Source organism: Pseudonaja textilis, chromosome 7 (assembly GCF_049901715.1).
Source record: "Pseudonaja textilis isolate UNSWEBS1 chromosome 7, rPseTex1.2, whole genome shotgun sequence".
Taxonomy (NCBI): domain Eukaryota; kingdom Metazoa; phylum Chordata; class Lepidosauria; order Squamata; family Elapidae; genus Pseudonaja; species Pseudonaja textilis.
This window is the reverse complement of record NC_141996.1, coordinates 11,434,479-11,455,936: the sequence shown is the minus strand read 5'-3', so window position 1 is coordinate 11,455,936 and position 21,458 is coordinate 11,434,479. Positions and strand designations below refer to the sequence as shown.

The 21,458-nt window shown below is 44.2% G+C and overlaps 1 protein-coding gene, 1 long non-coding RNA gene and 5 other non-coding genes across 8 annotated transcripts in view; 6 read left to right on the top strand and 1 right to left on the bottom strand.

Moving 5' to 3' along the window:
* Positions 1-21,458, top strand: part of TAF1D (TATA-box binding protein associated factor, RNA polymerase I subunit D) — a 26,306-nt gene extending 4,848 nt beyond the window's left edge. Inside the window, exons 4-18 of one of the 2 annotated variants that reach the window (XM_087937047.1) lie at positions 716-5,391; positions 5,557-5,732; positions 6,205-6,247; positions 6,366-6,566; positions 8,273-9,104; positions 9,916-10,012; positions 10,464-10,660; positions 11,871-11,931; positions 12,732-15,257; positions 16,509-16,748; positions 17,452-17,711; positions 17,809-17,928; positions 18,867-18,922; positions 20,291-20,366; positions 21,154-21,458. In XM_087937047.1, coding sequence (XP_087793173.1) covers positions 716-2,164 — 1,449 coding nt within the window. In that variant the 3' untranslated portion in view covers positions 2,165-5,391; positions 5,557-5,732; positions 6,205-6,247; ... (10 more) ...; positions 20,291-20,366; positions 21,154-21,458. The remainder of the gene's footprint in view (positions 1-715; positions 5,392-5,556; positions 5,733-6,204; positions 6,248-6,365; positions 6,567-8,272; positions 9,105-9,915; positions 10,013-10,463; positions 10,661-11,870; positions 11,932-12,731; positions 15,258-16,508; positions 16,749-17,451; positions 17,712-17,808; positions 17,929-18,866; positions 18,923-20,290; positions 20,367-21,153) is intronic. The other variant, XM_087937048.1, reaches the window with a different exon arrangement.
* Positions 6,891-6,963, top strand: LOC113440519 (small nucleolar RNA SNORD5). Its single transcript, XR_003374734.1, has one exon. It is a non-coding gene; the product is annotated as a small nucleolar RNA SNORD5 (small nucleolar RNA).
* LOC113440520 (small nucleolar RNA SNORA8) lies at positions 10,191-10,328 on the top strand. The gene has a single exon (XR_003374735.1). It is a non-coding gene; the product is annotated as a small nucleolar RNA SNORA8 (small nucleolar RNA).
* On the top strand, positions 15,422-15,496 carry LOC113440517 (small nucleolar RNA Z40). The gene has a single exon (XR_003374732.1). It is a non-coding gene; the product is annotated as a small nucleolar RNA Z40 (small nucleolar RNA).
* Positions 18,662-18,796, top strand: LOC113440522 (small nucleolar RNA SNORA18). Its single transcript, XR_003374737.1, has one exon. It is a non-coding gene; the product is annotated as a small nucleolar RNA SNORA18 (small nucleolar RNA).
* LOC148125244 (uncharacterized) lies at positions 18,692-19,021 on the bottom strand. Its single transcript, XR_015744261.1, has 2 exons — positions 18,933-19,021; positions 18,692-18,849 (listed from the first exon to the last, which is right to left on the bottom strand). It is a non-coding gene; the product is annotated as an uncharacterized LOC148125244 (long non-coding RNA).
* On the top strand, positions 19,976-20,096 carry LOC113440521 (small nucleolar RNA SNORA32). The gene has a single exon (XR_003374736.1). It is a non-coding gene; the product is annotated as a small nucleolar RNA SNORA32 (small nucleolar RNA).

Sequence of the window (21,458 nt, the reverse complement as noted above, 5' to 3'; positions counted from 1 at the left end):
TGCAGCGAAGGAGGCTGCTGTTTGAGTGGCCACCCAAGGAGCTGCCTCTGCCCATCAGGGAGCAACGAAAGGCCAAGGAGCCTGTCTCCGGGTTCCTTGGTTAAAGCAGGGAGCCTTGATGCTGACGGCAGCCATTTTGTAGGGCCTCGTGGCCTGTGGTGGCCATTTTAATTGGCAGGTGATTCAGCCTGCTTCTCCAGCCACTGCAGTGCCAGGACCAGCACGGCCATTGGCCTCTGGAAGCTGTTGGTCCAGAAGACTACAAAGGGTAGGCGCTAAAAAATGGTTTGTTCCGGTGGGGGACCTGGTCCCTTTCTCCGAGGTAGATTAGGGCTTTCAGGCCGGGCCTGGTCTATAATTAGAAGCCCTATTAGGCCCCAATGGGTGTTAGTCCAAGTAGGAAGTGTTAAAACTCCCTACTGAAGTTGTACAGAGCTGAAAAGAGGAGTGGTTTGGACCCAGGGGATAATCAGTGAAGATATCCCCTGTTTTTAAAAATTCCCTTTGTGTGCTTCTCTTCCTTACACAGTGCTGCAATTTCCTTAGGCCTTCTTTTAAGATGGAGGATGCCCCTAGAGACAACGGGGCCTCCAGAGCAGGAAAATCCCACAGTGCAGCTTCATCTGTTCTTCCATCCTCCAGTCCCCCTACCTCTGCTCAACACCCCGCCCCCCAAGATATTTCCCTCTCATCCAGGCGCAACTTGCCCTTACAGGAACAACAGGATCTGGTTCCTGGAACATCGGCTAGAAGGGCTCCAGAAGCCACCTTCACCCCAACGGCAGCTGGCCTCTGTCAAGCGGAGTCTGTCATTGAGGAGGTGCCAGAAGGAATAAGATCCTGGATGGAGCTGGCTATTCGCCAAGGGATCGCAGCCAGCATCCAACAAGCTACTAGGCCTGCTCAGTGTCCAGCGGCCTCTAACCAAGAATCTCACTCACTAAGATCCCTGCCCAAGTCGGAACATCATCAGGTTCAGGTACCCTTGCCAAGGGAACCCCCCCTTCAACGGCGGGAAGAGGAAGAGGGAGAGGAAGAATTTGACCAGTTCATGGAACCAGACGAGCTTGATTTGGCGTCTATGCACTACAGCGAACCCCTATCAGAGGCTGACCCCCTAGAAGGCGAGATGTCCGAGGACGAGGGGCTCATCCCTCACCCGCCTGCCTTTGCGGGCCTATTTAAACCACACCTATTTAAATCCTTATTATTCAAGGCCAAGAACATTTCAGGCCTAGGTAGGCAATCTCCAACAGATCTCCCCTCTCCTTCAACGGAGGGGCCCGTGGATCTCATTTTTAACCAGCCCGTGGTAGTGGCTGAGGTTATCCCAGCCCCACCTATCTTTGCAGACCTAGTGCAAAAGCAACTGGCGTCTACAGTAGTGCCCCCAGGCCCCTCCAGCCACGACAAAAAATACTTTAATTTGGATCCGGAATTCTCAAATTTATTAAACACACCTGAGGTAGATGAGCCCATAGTGAGCCTGGCATCCTCCTCTACTCTGACTGATGCTCTGGAAGCCCTTAAGCCAGAGGAAAAGCGGGCCGAGCTGGCCCTGCGCAGGGCCCATCAGTCGGACGCATGGGCCATCAGATCGGCTACGGCTGCATCTTTCTTCACAAGGTCATCCATTCGATGGCTTCGTCAGCTCAAGCAACATGTCCCTTCATCCAACACCAGGGCACACCAGGACATTGCCAAGCTCACCGCTGCAGCCGAGTTCTCTGCTGATGCCACTTATCATGCCGTTAAATTCTCTGCAAGGGCAATTAGATCCCACGTTGCAGCCCGCCGTCTGCTCTGGCTCAGACGCTGGCGAGCAGACTTTAAGAATAAAGCCAAGCTGGCTTATTCCTCCATAGTAGGAGACAAGTTGTTTGGCCCTTCCCTGGACCCCCTACTGATGGAGACCCGCAGTAAGAAAAAATTCCTTCCTGCCCTTACTCGAAGATCAGACTTCAGATCTGCCCAGCCCTTTTGGAGGGGTTCCTTTCGGCCCTCCTATCAGGCCCCCTTCTCTCCCAGGTATCAGAGGCCCCCCTTGTTCAGGTCTGGTCAAACCCAGGATAGACCCGAGTCCGGAGATGGGAGCCAAAGGGGCAGTCAATATAAAAGGCCCTTTCAGGGAGCTGGAAGTAGGCCCTTCCAACGTCCGAGATAGGTTAAGGGACACTCTCCCCATTGGCAGGCGTCTTAAGTCCTTCGCTAGTCAATGGGACTCCTCTACCTCCGATTTTTGGGTTAGGGACACCATTAGTTTCAATCCACTCCCCCAAATTTCTTTATGTCATCCCCCCTTTCCAGAGACCTGGTCAAGCGAAATCTAATGGATTCCGCTATCCAGCGTCTCCTAAGCATAAAAGCCATCCAACCTGTACAGCCCGAGCACTGAGGGCGGGGTTTCTATTCTCACCTCTTTATTGTACCAAAACACTTGGGGTGGGGGGTGGAGAGCAATTTTAGATTTAAAACGACTCAACCGCTTCCTGACATACCGCAAATTCAAAATGCATACCCTGCAGTCGATACCGCTGGTCATCAGACAAGGGGACGTGCTCACATCCATTGACGTGACGGAAGCATATTTACACATTTCCATTCGGCCGTCCCATTACAAATTCTTAAGGTTCTGCTACAGTAATCAGCACTTTGAATACGTGGCCCTTCCCTTTGGACTGGCCTCCGCCCCCAGAACCTTCACCAAGGTCCTCGCAGCGTTAGCTGCCCACCTTAGGAACATTCCCATTCGTCTCCAATGTTACCTGGACGACATTTTAATTCTGTCCCCTTCTGCCCATCAAGCAGCAAGGGACACCCAGACTACGTTAACAAACAGGGTTTTCTCGTCAATTGGAAAAAGAGCCAGCTATCCCCTTCTACTCGAATAACTCATTTAGGGGCAGTCATTGACACGGTGGAAGGCAAGGTCTACCTGTCCCCAGATAGACTCCTTAGTATTCAAAAATTAGTCAGGGAAAAATCAGGCACTGTAGGAGGGAAAACGATATCGTGCATTTCTATTGTTCCCTGGGCCCGTCTTCACACCAGATCCCTCCAGTGGTTCCTGCTCCCGTACCAGAGATCCGGCAGAAGCAGTTCCAAACTCACGGTCAGGGTACCTCTCAAGGTCCTCACGTCCCTCCTCTGGTGGGCCAAACCAGTCATCAACAAAGGCTGTCTCTTCAAGGAGCCTCAAAGGCTGACTATCATCACAGATGCCAGCCTATACGAATGGGGCGCTCACGTCCAGTCACTCACATTGCAGGGCAGGTGGTCTGCAGTAGAACAGGCGTGCAGCATCAACTGGCTGGAGCTTCGCGCCGTGCACCTGGCCCTGCGCAGTTTTCTCCCCCAGGTACGCGGGCAGCAGATCCTCATTTTAGCAGACAACATGACAGCACACATCAACAAACAGGGGGGCACACAATCAGTACAAGTAATGAGGGAAGCCGAGCGCCTGTGTCGCTGGGCGGAGAACAATCTTCTGTCCATCAAGGCAGAGCACATATCGGGCCTATCAAACACTCAAGCAGACTGGTTAAGCACGGCCACCATAGACCAGTCAGAGTGGCGTCTCCACCCATCCCTGTTCAAAGAAGCAGCACAGATATTCGGTCAACCGGTGGTAGACCTATTTGCTTCCCCCCTCAATACCCAGCTCCCAAGATTCTTCTCAAGGTAGCCATCCCACGGGGCGGAGGATTACAATGCGCTCCGCTGCCCATGGCCAACCGGGCTCCAGTACGCATTTCCCCCTCTAGCACTGGTGCCCGGGGTGATTCAGAAGTTGCTCCACGAGAAAGCGGAACTGCTCCTAGTGGCACCCCACTGGCCCAGACGGCCGTGGTTTGCAGACCTCCGTACTCTCTCGGTGGCCCCACCCTGGAAGATTCCACCAGACAGGATCTCCCTATCTCAGGGGCCGCTCCTACACCCGGACCCTCAATGGTTCCAACTAACCATCTGGAGCTTGAGCGGAGCAGGTTGAGGAGCGAAATGCTCTCCAACGAGGTCATTGACACCATTCTAGCCGCTAGAAGGCCCTCAGCCATTCGAATTTACAACGCCACATGGGCCATTTTCGGTAGATGGTGTAGCAAGTTTCAAATTAACCCCATCTCCCCTTCTATAGCTCAGATTTTAGAATTCCTTCAGGAGGGACTTGACAAGGGGCTGTCTCCTAATACACTGAAACGGCAGGTGGCCGCATTGACATCAGTTCGTTCTTGTGAGGGCTTTACTTCCCTCTCCCATCACACACATATAAGGGCTTTTCTTAGAGGGGCCACCAACTTGCAACCCCCAGCAGTGCACCGTTACCCCACCTGGGACCTTAACAAAGTCCTCCTCTTTCTCACCAAGGAACCTTTCGAACCCTTGAGGGCGGCAAGCCTCCAATTTTTAACATATAAGGTGGTTTTCCTCGTAGCCATTATATCCGCTTGGCGCATATCGGAAATAGCAGCCTTGTCTGTTAGACAAGACCTCTGTGTTTTCCATGCCGATCGGGTGATTCTCCGTCCTCATCCCACATTCTTGCCCAAGGTCAGTTCAGCCTTTGATAGAGCCAAGAGCTCATCCTTCCAAACTTTTGTCCCAGACCATCGCAGGAAAGAGAACGGCAATGGCACAAACTGGATGTAAGGCGCGCCTTGAGTCCTTCAGAAAATCGGAAGCCTTATTTCTTTCATTTCAGCCCCAAACACAAGGTCACAGGGTGTCACTGTCCACTATAGGCCGCTGGATCAGGGCGGCCATAGCTAAGTCTTATCAGTCTCAGGCCCTGCAGGTGCCCAGAGGCATAACTGCGCATTCCACTAGGAATGCGGCAACTTCGGCAGCTTGGGCTACCCAGGCACCAATAATCGAAATCTGCCAGGCGGCGACTTGGGCTTCCCCATTTCCTTTCATCAGGCACTACAAAATTGATGTGTTTGCTTCGGCAGAGGCTTCGTTTGGCAGACGGGTTCTGCAATGGGTTCTTAGGGACCCTGAGGAGATTCCAAGCCAGACGGAGTCCCACCCGTAGGACAGGCCAAGCTTTGGTATGTCCCACTACTGGATGCTCGGAGCAGCTCATAGGAGAAGGGGCGTTGGTGCTTACCCGTTCTCTTTGAGCTGCGAAGAGCATCCAGCCCCACCCTTTTCTCTCTTCCCGCCTGGTGGGACCTCGCTTCTTTTTTGGCCAAGGGACCTCTCTTTAGGTAGTAGGGATGAGAGCGCCTTTTTTTCCTCTTGTCTTCGCAAAACTGGGCAACGCTGTGGAGGAGTCACGTGGAGGAGGAGGAGGAGCTTTCCTCAATTCAAGCTCAGCCTACAAATTCAGAGACTGAAGCACCTCCCACTACTGGATGCTTGGAGCAGCTCGAAAGAGAACGGGTGTATCAGGTAAGCACCAACGCCCCTTTTCTTGCGCATGTTTCATTACCCAACTAGGTAACGTTATCAGTGCTAGTCTTTCCAGTTGACAGTCTTGTCACCTATTAACTTGAGTGGGTTTTAGGCTTGCGCTTTTGTTTGTGGCTGAAAAGAAAAAAATCCTTCTCTTCCCAGCATGCAGCTTTGAAGGGATTATTCAAATACATTGAAATGTTGAAATATGAACATCATTTGAAGAAGTCCTTGACACAGTTGAATGCTGTGGGCGATCTTGAAAATGAATGTCTGGAATCACGGAGGCACAAATACCTGGATGATGATGGACCCATTTCTCCCATTGCAGAGACCAGGTAGGTATAACGAGATTTTCTAAATTGGGTTTTACAACCTAAAGACCAGAACCACAATTGTGTGATAGTTGAAATTGGCTCTTTAGTGTCAACATATAATCCTGATAGGCTATATTGTTTTATCTAATACCTTTTGAGTAATGCTTCCGATGAAATTTTACTCGAAGGCCCTTTTTCCCCATTGATAAAGTATCCAAATTTTCAGGAATTAAGAATTTAGCTGCCCAAAGCAAAATTGTAGTCAGCTTTGTCCCTATTCTCTCCATTGAACATAATACAAGTATGGATAGTCCTTCACTTAAAACCATTTAATGACCATGTATGTCACTTTTAAACTCCTTCATAGCTTATTTCTTTTTTAATTTTTATACTGTGTTTTATTGTTTGTAAGTGGCCTAGAATCACTTTGGGCAAGTAGACCGGTATATAAATTTTCTAAATAAGTCTTAATAGGATAATTGTTCTGTTTCAGCAACGAGGACTCTAGTAATGAAGACATGGGTGCCAAAATAGTGGTAAGTTGCCAGTAACCAAAGCTTGTTTCATTAGTTCTGTCACACTCTGGCTTTTACTTCTCCTTCCTTAACTTGAATATTCTTTTTTTTTCATGCCCTGCTGATTTCTCTTTTCCAGGACAACAGGTGTTTCATCTTGAGCTGCAAAATTCCCAAGAAAAAGAAGAAATTGTACCAGAGGAGAAAATGAGTGACAATTTTGTTAGAATTCAAGACATTTAAATGGAATGCCTAGACGACAGGGCAAATAAAATTTTAACGTTCTGAAGATCGAAGCTACCTTAAATAAAGTCTTAAAAACAAGCAAAATACAAGTCAGGTATTTAGCTATAATTTTCCTTTCTTTCCCCTCTCGGCGCTTAGCTGTATAATTCTTTCCGAACATCAGGCAGTGGCTTTTATACCTGTATAACTGCTTTTCAGAACAAAATTTTGCATGACAATGAGTTAATCACTGTTTTGGCACAATGAGCGTGCGTACTTTTCATTCACCCTTTTATTGTAATATATTAAATGAACTATTCGAAATTTGCATTTATGAAGTAATGATTTCTGAATTCTTGGTAGTGCTTGCTAAATTCAATAATCCAGATAACTAGGATACATACATACATACAAAATTGGATTTAAAATCTGCACTGCTGTTCCCATGATGACTGTTTTTAGTTCAACTGCTAAATGATTCCAATATGAACTAAATCTTAACACTGATCGGGACCTGAGTGCAGAGGAAATGGTTAGCCTGAGGCGGCTTGAACGAATTGGCTACCTGAAAAAACGTTGATAAGAAAAGGGACTCAGTAAATGATGCAGACCCTGAGATAATGCTGCAAATCGATACATACCTGATTTGTTTTTTCTGTCTTTGAGCTAGCAAACCCACTGAATGCGTATGTATTTCATTTCAAATGACGGTTTTAAGGGCGACTCGATGAGGCAAAAAATTTTTCTTTTGAGCTGATTGTTCTTCGCAAGAAGCTTTTCTGATTTTGCCAGTCATGAAATACCTCAGCTTAGAAAATGGATGCATTCAGCCTCCCACATCTATTGTGGTACTTCAGATTTGCTCAATTTCTCCTCACTCAGATCAGTTTCATTGTGTTTTCTTGGCCTCCTAAAAGTTTCAACAAAGGGCAACGGTGGAATTTTTTAATTGGAGTCTCTCCTCAGTATCTGCTTGATGGGGCTGTTCTTTGCTCTGAGCTCCCCGCTTCCCCAGGTTAAACATGGTGTCCATTTCTGCAGATAGTTGTCTTTCAGGTACTTGATCTGCATCACGTAGCATCACGTAGTGACTTAAGATCTGAGTTTCTTCCTTAATAGTTTTCAAGAACGAATGGGCTGATTGGTACCTGAGCTTTGGCTTTAATAGTAAACTGGATAGAAATTCAGAAAGTGGCTTGGACTACTGTCATCTATCACATAGTGCAATGCAATCCCATTGCGGCTATGGAAGACAAAGAACTGTAATTGGCCATCAATGCTATCTGGTAAAGAAAAGATGTGCAATTCAGCTTAGCCGCGGTGGCGCAGCGGTTAGAGTGCAGTACCGCAGGCTACTTCTGGTGACTGCCAGCTGCCTGCAATTTGGCAGTTCAAATCCCACCAGGCTCAAGGTTGACTCAGCCTTCCATCCTTCCGAGGTGGGTAAAATGTGGACCCAGATTGTTGGGGGCAACAGGCTGACTCTGTAAACTGCTTAGAGAGGGCGGTATATAAGTCTTAAGTGCTATTGCTTAGGCAGGAAGTGAGTTTGCATTATTCCCTTCTCCCCCACAGAAAATCCTTCTGATTCAAAGTGGAGGCTAATGGGCACCTTTAGAACATCCAGCAGGAAAACAGAGTTTTGATTTTTCTGCAACTGTTTGGTTGATATAGACCCAGGTGTAAGCAACTCTGGCCCCTTTAGAGCCTGTGGACTTCGATTCCCAGAAGTTGCCAACCCCTGAATATATAAACTCTGTTTTGTAGTTTTGTAAGATATTCTGATATTTAGTTTTTTTCCCCATTTTCATTATTTGGCAGCACAACTCCACAACAGCCACCCACTATCTACCGCCCAACACAACATCCTGCAGAAAGGCCTAAACTATAATCCAGGAGAATGCCAGTCAACTAGAATTCTTTGCCAGCCTTAGAAGGAGCATTTAAAATCACAGGATTCCCCAGAGACCCAAGATAGCATCAGAAAGAAGACAAGAACAAAACCAGCTCAGAGCAGAAGAGAGCAGCCCTCAAAAACCAAAAGAAGCACCAAATTATCGTTATCCTTCCAGCAGATAAAGGTTAATAAAAGTTATTTTGCTTTTTGTATGTATTCTGATGTATCCATGATAAGGGTTATCATAGATACATCAGAATACGTACAAAAAAGCAAAAGAATTATTCAAAGACAAAACTTAACACGAATCCCACAGAAAAACGAATCATCTGGATGAAAACGTTCAGCAGCCTCACCAAGAAAGGACAAATCGCCAAAGAAGACCAAGCCAGCCCTTCAGCTGTATCATTATCAGGAACTCCAACATACAGCGTGGCTGAAGGATTGACTAAAAGGCTCAGCTGCCTCCCAGAGGGAAGCAAATATTCCAAGAACTCCTCACTACAGAGCCTCCAAATAAAGACATGATCGAAGGCGAAGACAAAAGCACCTTCATCATTCGATGTCACAGCTCTTTTTACATCCATGGATCCAAAATTAGCCCAAAGAATCCATGACAATAACGCTACCTGTAAAAAAAAAAAAAAAAGAACTAGCGTCTGTAAAAAAAAAAACAACCTTGGATTTTCTTGCTTTGCTTTGTAAATGGCCATTTATACCAGCTGGAGAAACCCTACAGTTCAACTTAGGCAAGAAGTAAGTTTGTCATTACTCCTTTTCCCCCCCACACAAACAATCTTAATTTCTGATTCAAAGTGGGTGCTAATAAGCTTCCTCAAAACATGCAGATGAAAAAATGGTTTGATTTTTTTTTTTGCCATAGATTAAGATAAAGAGACCAGGGATGGACAACTCCGGCCTCTTTAAGAACCCGTGGACTTCAATTCCCAGAAGTCTCAGGGTTGAAGTCCAGAGGTGGTAAAGGGGCCAGCGTTGTCCATCCTTGATACAGATTGTTTGTAGTTTTGTTATGTATTCCGACATTTAGAATTTTTTTCTACCTTGGCACAGCACAACTCCAGGTTTTGACTGGCCTCTCAGATTGAAGCCGTGGAGTCAGTGCTAAGAATACAACCTTCTTCGCAACCCACAGCTAATTTGTATTTGCTGTGTTACTTAAAGGAAGGGACATTGTAACATCTGGGCTTTTAGAATAATCTGAAAGAATGAAGCTTGTTGAAAGGTAGAAGAAACTTTACAAGGTCGTCCTTGTCGTATGATGAGCCCCCTGAACATATCTGGGTCTTGGCTTAATGTTAGAGTAATCTGAAAACAATGTCTGGTGACTGGTGTGAGAAACTTCACAGGTATTCCTTGAGTTTCGACCTGTCACTCAGGGACTATTATGACAGACATGACAGGCCTTCCTGGGGGAAATAGAATAGAATTAGAAGAATAGAATTAAAATTAGGAATAGAATTAGGAATAGAATCCTAAACCTAATCTGTTCTAAGTGGCAAAATGTCAAAGTAAAATTAAACCTTTGATTGCTTAACATAATTCACAGATATTTAATAAGAATGTTTCCTGATTCATGGACAATTCTTGTTTTCAAACTCTTGGAAAATGAAGATTGGAAAACCAATTTTGGTAGCAGATAAAAGGTACGTTGTCATCCATTGGGATATTGTGAAAGAATCAGGTTCAGAGATGAATAACGTTTGAAGCGATGCAAACGGCTTCTTCGTGAAACGTTTCGCACCCCTTCTTAATATGTGGTTTGGGGCTGTGCAGTATAGGTGTGTCTTTGTAGTAGCTCTGAAAAAAAGAAGAGACGATAACCGCACTGTATGGTATCTGCAACCAACAGTTGTTCCTGATGGCTTGTTCAAAAAACAGTGCGAGATCAGTTCAGCATGTGGCATCGTTGGTTCTCAAGCTGCCGTGCTTGTGCAACCTGGTATCTTTGTTGAGACAAGTAGGAACAGTGAAAAGGGTGGGTTGAGGCGAAAAGTTCATCCGTGTTGCACTAAAAGGAAATTCAACATTTTTGTTCTGACCCAGCTCCCAAACACGACAAGCCCTTTGTAGTAAACAAAACATCCCCTTTATTAGGAGCATCAGCAGCTGTTCTCTCACAGCAGGCTACCAAGTCGCCCAAGTCCTATGGAAAGTGGCCCTCGCTTCCTTTCCCCCTGAACTGGCCTAACACACCAGGAATCTCTTCCCATACTTACAAAGGAAGTCCTGGAAGGTGAATTTGCTTTCTTCCAGCAGCAGACACACACACGCTGCAGATTGCAAGAATTCGGGTAAGTTTTAGACAGGATTTAGAAGTGTAGGCTTTCTGGTGGACTGGCAGGGAGGTTAATAGTTGTCTGCCACATCTATTTATCTCTGCCCCCTGCTTTTTATCCCCAGAGCTAGGATGGGGCTTCGCTAGCATTGATGGCTCTTCCGTCACAAGGACCGGCCCATAGATTTCCACTGCTCTCCTCTCCTCTGCCTTCGGGGCATCCACACGTCAGGCACTGAACCCAGCCGTTCCTCCTCTTCCTCATCAGCCACCTCCAGACCTGGGAACTGTTGACACTCTGAGGGCTGACGGATGGCCCAGGCTCCGCCCCCCCCTCCCTATACACACACACACACACACAGCTCCATTCCCTCTTCCTCCTCGGAGCTCTCAGGTTGCCTTGATGTTGACCCTGACTCCCATGCTGCCGCCTCTGATTCGGCTGCCGAAGGGGCCAGCGGCCGACAGGCCACAACAATTTTAGAACTCCCTTGTTATATTACTGTGCTATTGTGGCTGGTGTAACAAGCAGGTCATCTATTCCTGGATTTTCTCCCCCATCTTGAGACAATTCCTGGGCCAAACCAAGTACTGGTAATCATCAACTTACGACCACAATTGAGCCCAAAATGTATATTGTTAAGTGAGAAAATTGTTGAGTACGTATTGCCCCATTTTAGGACTGTTCTCATCCTTTTAAAGGAATCCTAGCAGTTCTTAAATTAGTAACATGGGTGTTAAGTGAATCTGGCTTCCCTATTGACTGCTTTTCAGATGATCACAAAAGTGGATCACGTGACCCTGGGATACTGCAATTATCATAAAGATGAGTTAGTTGTCAAGCATCCAAATGTAAATCACATCACCATGGGGATGTAGGAACCGCCCTAAGTGTGAAAAACTGTCATAAGTAACTTTCAGTGCTATTGTAACTTCAAGCAGTCACTAAACGAACTGTTGGAAGTCAAGGACTACAGGTAGTCCTCAACTTACGATCACAGTTGAGTCCGAAATTGTTAAGTGAGATGTTTTTTAAATGAGTTTTGCCTTATTTTATCACCTTTCTGGCCACAGTTGTTAAGCAAATCACTGCAGCTAATAAGTTAGTGACACGATTGAAGCAGTGGAAATTCTGGACCCAGTAGTGGCCGTATGTTGAGGACTACATGCATTACACAGCCTCTGTTCCTGAAAAATGTCATAATGTAAAATATTTTCTATTCCAGAAAAATCCCGACAAGGAGCAACTAAAAGCAAGCTGTGGTTATTGGAGCAAATCTTTTGAAGGTAATACCATAGTTTGTTGGGGCGGTTTTGAAGGGGATACTGTTTGCACTGTGGACTCAAATTTAAATTCTTGCCTTGTTGAAGTACTTCATCTGGGCACATCTCATTTTGTGTCTGCTGAATGATGCAATGAGGCTACAGAAAACACAGGTTGTGCTTCCATCATTGTAAAACAAGTTATATTGGTGACAATGAGACCTGGGATAAATTTATTCTGCAGTTTTCATTAGCCAAATAAGATATTTACTATTAATCTTCTCCTCACTCCTTATCACCCATCTCCTCCCACTTGGGGCTGTATGACTGTAACTTTGTTGCTTGTATCCTTACAAACTATATTGACTGTTACCTAGTATGATTTGATTGCTTATTGTACCCTGTGACTATTATTAAGTGTTGTACCTTATGATTCTTGACGAATGTATCTTTCCTTTTCTGTATACTGAGAGTATTTGCACCAAGACAAATTCCTTGTGTGTCCAATCATACTTGCCCAATAAAGAATTTATTCTATATCGGAAGGCATAGGAGTCAGTGCTAGAGTCTGTTACATCACCAACTCCGTATTTTTTTTGAGTGGCTAGTCCCTGTGTCAGCTCTTTTGATGCTGGCTAGTGCTAATAGATAAAGGTAACTTATAAGATAAGGGTTTGGTTTATGTCACTGCTACCCAAAAGTAACACGGTAAAATCCATTCAACAAAACACATTCGTTGAAGTGGAAGAAAAAATAAATTACATTAGAGGAAAGCTTACCAGATTTAGACAAAGCAAACGTTTTCTCTCTCTTTTTTTTTAAAGGATTCCAAAGTATGCATCTATGGTTGATGATGGATCTCAAGCTGCCGTGCTGTTGATCCATGGTGGAAGATCCCAGATACACATTTCAGACTAAACAAATGCCAGCACACCATAGAGAACTTCAAAGAACAACTAGCACAGACCACACCAGAGCAGGTAGAAAGTCTGAGAAACCCACGGTCAAGACTGCTTCCCCAAGACAAGCTGGAGAAAGGGAAGCCAAACTAAACTGCCGAATCAAAGAGGAATGGCTGGTCCAGGCCACCCGCTATCTATTGCAGAAGCCAACATCCTACACTAAGGCTTAAACGACAACCCAGGGGATGCCAGTCAACTAGAATTCTTTGCCAGACTTAGAAGGAGCATTTATAAAACTACAGGATTCCTCACAGAGACACCCTCCCCCCCACAAAAAAAAAAAACCATCAGAAAGAAGATACGAACAAAACCAACTCTGAGCAGAAGATTGAGCAGCTCTCAAAAACGGTGCCAAATTATCATCATCCTTCCAGAAGATGAACGTTGAAACGAGGGTTACATGACTACTTCAAAATATATACAAAAAGCAAAAGAATGATTAAAAGACAAACTTACATCTTGGCAAACACCTGTCCGATAGAAAAAAAACGAATCATCTGGATCAAGGGAACGCTCAGCAACCTCACCAAGAAATCACCAAAGAAGACCAGTGGCGAATGAAAAGTAGTGGACCCCTCCTCTTACACTTCTGTGGATGCCCCAGAGTTTGTTGGCCAGGCATGCTTTTGTTTGTTCAGTTGTATCATTACCAGGAAGCTCAATCTACAACATGGCTAAAGGATTGATTGAAAGGCTCAGATACCTCCCAGAGTGAACCAGATATTCCCAACAACTGCTCACCACAGTGCCTCCAAATAATCAAAGACACACACACACAGGTGAAGACAAAATCCCTGTCATTTGATGTCACAGCTCTTCTTTACATTGATGGATCCAAAATTAGCCAATAATCCATGACAGTGCTCACCTCAAAAAATACACCCAAAATTGAAATAATCAGGAATGTGGATCGCGTCAATCTTTTGCCTAACCAGGTACTTTTAGTTCGGATGACACGTATATCAACAGATCAGAGGAACCCCCTGCAGGATGACCACTTTCAGAAGTAATAGCAGAGACCATAATCCAACCCCTGATATCGGTAGCAAGCCCATACGTGCAACCCAAAATATAGATTGGGTACGTGGATGACACCTTTGTCATGATTTAAAAGGGCCAGCTGGGGACCATCCAAGGACCCTCCCATCATTTTCAAGGAGTTAAATTCACCAGGGAAGGGGGAGAAAGCCACGCTACTTTTCATGGATATCTTCGTTCCAGAGGCAGGAATGGCAAATTAGAAATACACGTCTATTGTAAAGCCACCACACTGACCTAACAACAAATTGTTAACCACATGGAGTCACTGCAGCACACCAACTGCCCAAAGCCCTCCAAAACAAGTAAACTGAAGGACTTGGCAGCCCCAAAAGAAAAAATGGGAATCATCTACAACATATATTGCAAGGCCCATAACAGCCACTTTGGATAAACAGGCAGAAGTCTAGCAGATCATGTTGAAAATTGAAATAATCAGGAATGTGGATCGTGTCAATCTTTTGCCTAACCAGGTACTTTTAGTTCGGATGACACGTATATCAACAGATCAGAGGAACCCCCTGCAGGATGTCCACTTTCAGAAGTAATAGCAGAGACCATAATCCAACCCCTGATATCGCTAGCACGCCCATACGTGCAACCCAAAATATAGATTGGGTACGTAGGCGACACCTTTGTCATGATTTAAAAGGGCCAGCTGGGGACCATCCAAGGACCCTCCCATCATTTTCAAGGAGTTAAATTCACCAGGGAAGGGGGAGAAAGCCATGCTACCTTTCATGGATATCTTCGTTCCAGAGGCAGGAATGGCAAATTAGAAATACACGTCTGTTGTAAAGCCACTACACTGATCCAACAACAAACCCAACAACCACATGGGGTCATTGCAGCACACCAACTGACCAAAGCCCTCCAAAACAAGTAAACTGAAGGACTTGGCAGCCCCAGAAGAAAAAATGGGAATCATCTACAACATATATTGCAAGGCCCATAACAGCCACTCCGGATAAACAGGCAGAAGTCTAGCAGTTCATGTCCATAAATGCCAATTAGCAGTCTGAAGACTCCTCACCATCAGTGAACATCCTGATGAACACAGAACACCAAGATTAACATTAGACCAACCATCAAGAAGCAAACAATGCCCCCAGTCAAGGAACATGACGGACAAGCTGACAGCAGCCTACCAAGGCCCCTCCTACCAACTCTGATAACGCAAGGCACTCTAGAATATAAAATGAGAACAAGCCCTACGCCAACTGATGACGTCACCTAGTTTGGTAATGAGATATCTGCCAGAAAACCATGAAGCTTGGAAAGCATCAAGGGCTCCACCGTTGAACCCTGAGCTACAGATATTCTCTTCCGTCGACATCTATGGCTGATTTGGTAAGATACTGAAATAATTAATTCTGAAACCGATACCCATTACTAAGAGAACAGTAGATAACTTTGGAATCTACTGCGTTATCCTAGAAGGGCTTTTAAAATGACAAATAACGTCGCGCCAAAGCCCGGCGTGAAAATTGAGGTTCTTTTCGTAAGACGGATGGGATTGTCATGATGATTGGCAAGATGTTCAACTGCTCTGAAAAGAGAGAATGATGTAACAGCCATTCTGAACAAAGGCGACAGAAGTAGCCTTTCTACCCCAATACCGTGTTGACTTTCTGGGCCTTGGCTGTAGAAAACAACATTCCTTGGGAGTATTTTGTATTGCTGAGCAGGTGATGAGATTACCAAGGGGGCATAATTGGTTCTTGATACAAAGGGAAGTCATTGAACAGAGCGCCCTGAATCCGGTGGGATGGGTGGACAATGGGCGATGGTGATGACTAGAGATGGGAAAACCTGGGACAAAAAAATATATGGGGAAACCAGGTTTTTTTTTTCCTGTTTTCCAAATGGCTGGGGGGACGACCTGTTTTTCTCTCGATTTTTATGGGGTTTTTTCCCCCTGGTCTTTCTATCTCTAGTCATTTCAACTTCAGCTCTTTTCAAGAGATATTCTCCTCCCCCCCACAAGGAATCAATCTTTTTTTCTTTTTGCTACCATTTTAGCTTAAATAAATGGAAGCTCTCCTATAGCTTCGAAAATAAGCTTAATATGGCCCGCCATTTAAAAAGATCCTATGGGGAAGAGGAAGACCAGGAGAAAAGGAATGTTTATGTGACATAGACTGGTCTTTTCTTCCTGGTTTAAGAACAGGAGAAAGTCTTACTAAGCTGCTTGTTTCAATGGAATATATTTTCCCTGGAGATTGGTTCCTAAAAAAACCAGACCTAGAGCAGCAGTTACTTAAATAAAGAGTCTGTAGCAAGTAAAATTTTGCAGAAAAAATTAGTTTGGCAATAGGGTCGGGGGAGCTATGTTAAAATCAATCAAGCTTACTGGTATATCTGTTGTTATTCTTAAATCCACTTTCAGCCCAGTCTCAGTCTTGTCTGGTGAAACTTGTTCCTCTTCTATGACATCTTTGAAACACTAGTGTCAGACACTGAGAGTGACTAAATATTACTGATCTCTGCTCCTTGGATGAAAAGACTGTACATTGTTGGGTGAAAACAGATCCCTTCCGTTACCTGTAGTCCAAACCACAATCGAGTCCAAAGTACAATATTGTTTTATTTCTTTTGCAGTTAGTAGCCTTTAACAGGATGAAAAGGCAACAGAGTTTGATCAACGATTGGAACCAGATACAACAGAATTGTATCACAAGCACCACCACTCGAACTTGGAGAAAGCAACAACTCTTACTATTGGTGATTAAGATCCTGAAAGTAATCTTCCTGACTGCTGGACATGCAACAGTATAACAATTTTAAAGAGAAACATAGGTTGCAAGTATTGTACAAAACATGACTTCACAAAAGAGAAAGGTATTCACGTGTCCAAAGATTGGACCAATATGTTAGATGTATTTGTCATCTCTAATAATCCAAAAGTGCTTCTCCAAACTAGCAAACACAATAGTTATTTTTATACTATTAAAGATTATTTCCCACACCCTTAGTGTACCATTTACAATTCTAAAATTATATTAATATAGATATCAATAAAGATCAAAGATAAACCCACAATCTCAAAAGCATGCATATATATATGATTACAAAGTTAATAACACAATAATTAAGTGTTGTTTAATGATTACTCGTAAGTCTTAAGGGTAAATGCTGCTTCCATTTCTTCAGCAGTCAAATTTGTAATCCACATTAAATTAATCCACACTGTTCTTATTGTAGTGCTTTGGGATCCTTTTGCAGTTTAGAATTTGTAATCCACCAAGGCCCCAAAACCCATCAAGTCACTAAGCCCTTTTCAAAAACAATATCTGGATAGATGTACAGTTCCAAGTTCACCAAAAATATTTCTCTTCTTTTTTCACTCTTCCACATTCAAATTGGTTAATGTCTTCCCTGAATATCACAGGGACCCTTATGGAATCCTTATAAATATTGCATCAGTCACTTCCCTTTTGTATGCATTCTTCTGGTCTCTTTTTAAATGCTGAAAGTTAGCATATTCCTCATAGTCTTATTTAGTCTAGGCTTTCCTCTAACTCCCATCTCCTTTTCTTTATAGTCCTGTTATTCTTCCGGATATGTCAGTAGCTCTAAAAACTTGGTCGCCGCTGCTCTTGCGGAGCGGAAATCCTGCTCCACCCCTTCTTTTGAGTCCCACTTTCACTCTGGGACCCTGTTCCTACAGTCATAAAATGGTTGAGAACACATCACACAGCCAACGATGCTTGAGTAAAAGTGAAAAAAAGTGCAAGTGAGTTCGCCAATCAAACATCGATTTGGAAATACCTTAAAGACAAATAGCACTTTTATTGTTCTTATGTAAGTACTTGTATACCTCTTATTGTTTTGTGTACTTTTATTCTTGAGTATTAAATGCAGAAAGTAATAAATACCTTTTTGTATATCTTTTTGTTAGGTCATTAGGGCAAGGAAGTGATGTCGACTTGACCATGCCATCCAATCACCTGACAGCCAAGCCACGCCCACAGTCACATGACAATCGAGCCACGCCCACTGAGCCACACTCACAGAACCGGTAATAAATTTTTTTGAATACTTTTGCAAAGTAGTTGAAATTGATAGCTGAAGTTTTCTATGACTATAGGAAAAGAAGAATGTACTGTAACTCTGATAGCCTTGCGCACTTATTCATTGTATGTTTTTCTGTACCTGCAAATTGACAGCTGGTTTTCCCTGGTTGAGCGCACAGCATAAGTGAACTGCAGCCACTTCAAATGAAAAAAACAGGCACGGCCTAGTATGGAATCTCGTTTTCTTTTCCTCTTTCAAATTATGAGCAGTACATTGAATGTTGGCTGGATTTTTATACACCTGCCCGAACATTTTTAGTTGATGACGTTTCGCTTCTCATCCAGAGCTGGATGGCAATCAGAGCTGAAGAAGTTTCTTGGATGAGAAGCGAAACGTCTTCAAAGAAAAACCAGAAAGTCCAATCGGATTCTGACTGGATCGTGGGGATTGGAAGGATTTATATCCCTTGTAGACAGCTGGTCATTTGCATTCTTTCAGAGAGACATTGAGGCCCCTTGGAGGTTTATCTGTGTCCTCAGGGTCACCTGAGTAGCGCAAATGGGTGTGGAGTTTTCTTGGAACTGTTGAATGTGTTGTAGACTGGAAGTAGATGATGCTGAGCTGGAGGGGATAAAATGTAATGAAGTCTTTACATCAGAGATATCCGATTCCGATAAAACAGAGTCCCGAAATGGTGGACAGAACCTGTCTAGATATAACAATATTGAAAAACCAAGATTGAGGTCTATCCCGATAGAGCCTAACTGTTGGTTCTTTATCGTTGGAAACGCCTCATAAAGTGACCAACTTGTGATTTCGTTTTACCCATTGATCTCTGTGTTTGATGGGTGCAGTCAAATTACAAGACAATAAAGATCGTAGGATAGTCCCAGGATTCCTCCTAAAGAATGGCCATGAAGATACGCTTTTCTCACTCTGCAGGTGGGGGGACGTGACATCAGTCGTGCTGACTCTTCTGAAAAGGTGTCCGTGAAAAGGTAATGTGACCAATTTTGCCTCCTTTAGTTTTGATTGTAGCCTTCAGAGCCTTGCTGGCCATATAATCCCACCTTCGGCCTGAAATTTGGATTTCTTCAAACACTTCAAGATGACGAAATACTATAAAACAAGAGACCTTCATTCCCTTGAAGAAAATACCATTGCAGCATCCTAAATTCTGGGAAGATACTACAAGGATGGAGAATATGAAAGCATTCTTGTGGTATATTTCAAATATCTTAAATAGATAATAGCAGAATGTTCCTTTCAGTTTTCGCATTGAAACAAGCAAGTGAAAATGCACAGCTAAATCGCTGAAATAATAACCTCTTTATTTTAGATCATAATATCTTACAGGTAGCCTTTGATCAATGACTGTTAATAGCCCATCATGGTTGTAAGTCATGACAATCGTAAATAGGATCACCCATCTATCCAACCCAATTTTTACATTTTTTGTGTGTGTGTGGTGTAGGTTAAGCAAACGCAGCAGTCCTAAAGCGGCCACTTATAGGCATTAAAGCAAACTTGGAACAGTTCAGTAATGGGGCTGGGGTTTTTTGGTGAAAATGCTGGCTTTTGGCAAAACCATCATAAAACCATCATCTGACTGCAGGGCACTGCAGAAAGCCATAAATGTGGGCCCATTGTCAAGCACCCAACAGGTGGTCAGGCAGTCCTCAACTTACAACAATTCATTTCGTGACCGTTCAAAGTCACAACAGCACTGAAAAAACTGAGTTATGACCATTTTTTTCAGAGTTAACAACATTTGTAGCCTCACATGATCAGAATTCAGATGTGGTTCATACTTATGGACGTTGTTGTGTCCCAGAGTCATGTCACATTTTGCAACCTTATGCCAAGCAAAGTCAACGGGGAAGCCAGGTTCACTTAACCGGTTCACTTACTAACTTATCACTACAGTGATTCACTTAACACCTGAGGCATGACAGGCCATACAATGGGACAAAGCTCACTTAGCCAGTGTCTCATTTCACGACAGAAAATTTGGGCTCAATTGCCATTGTATGTTGAAGACTACCTGGACTTGGTCTCTACCAAGGCTGCTAGAAAATTTTATTTCTCGTATGCTGTGGACGTGACCATAAAGCAACTCCTCTAGATTTTTACATTGCTGCCTTGGTAGCAATAAATCTGGTGGGAACATTAGGTGAAAAAATTAAGAATTGAGGCCCAGAGTTTAAAAGCTGCAAACTTAAAGGATGTCTGTAGTTTCCTGCATCATCTTCCCTTGTATCTCAGTTCTGCTTATGTTCTCATCTAAAACAGATTAATAACTCAAGAGATTTAAGATCCACTTGCCGTAACTTGATGCTTAACCACATTTTTACTGTTTGCAACAGAGAGCTTTTACCGAAATACCAAGGAAATCTCGGTGGGAACCTGCAAAGTTGGATGAAAGTGGACTTCGAGCCAAAGGTAAAAGAAACGGAAGGCTGTGGAGAAGAAGCTGTACAGGAGGTCATTTCAAAGAGGGCTGTGTGCCAGTTGAACAGGCAGCTCTTAACGCGGTGACCTTATATGGAAATCCTCTGTAGGATAGCCAGGGGTACCTGGAGCTCTCTGTGATCTATACGAGAGGAGACACGTCCGTTGAGTCAAAAGCGGGTGGACGTGTAACATTTAGGATGAAAGAATGGTCAGAAATTCAGGGGAGTCAAACTCAAGACTCGTGGGCCAGATGCGTCCCGTGAGGTGCTTAGATCTGGCCCGCTCTGAAAACAGCAAAGGACCGCCCTGCGGTGCCTTTTGCCAGTGAAAACAGCTGGGGGAAGGCCCTGTACGGACCTCCCGAGTTCTGTTTTCTGTTGCGATGGCCTCCTACAACCCTCTGCCAGTGAAAATGGAGCTCAGGAGCTTCATTTTCATTGGCAGAGCGCTCGGACCATCTCAAGACGCTCCCGATACGAGTGACATTGAGTTGGCCACACCCCCATGCGGTCAGACACAACCCTGTTGCAGCCCTCAGTGAAAACGAGTTTGACACACACACACACACACACACACACACACACACGGACTAGATGGAAGGTGGTTCATTGGAGAGATTTGGGGAAAATATCTATTACAAAGTTCAATAGTTATTTAGAAGAACTGTCCTCCATGGGCTTGCAGTTAACCAAATAAGCAGCTAAGCCAGCTCCATTGAGGGTTAGTGGAAAGATCAATGATATATTGGATTGACCGTACTTTGCTTCCATTTCAGGTTGCTGGCTCTTGAAGAATGCCAAGAGGAAGAAGACATGGAACAGAATGGTCTCTGCCCAATATTGGGGCATTAAGTAGTATTTGAATAATTGTGGAATCCACTGATTAGCCTACAAAACCTTGTTGTGTTTCTTGCAAGCAGTCATGTTCCTGTGTGTTTCTAATTGTTAAAACAGATACTTGTTTGAATAATCTAGCTGTTTCCAACTGCATTTGCTGCTGCTGTTTTGCTGTACTGTGGTTAATGATAGCTTACTTAATAAACCAGACTGGGCACACAGCCTGTGAAGTCTTATTTCATGA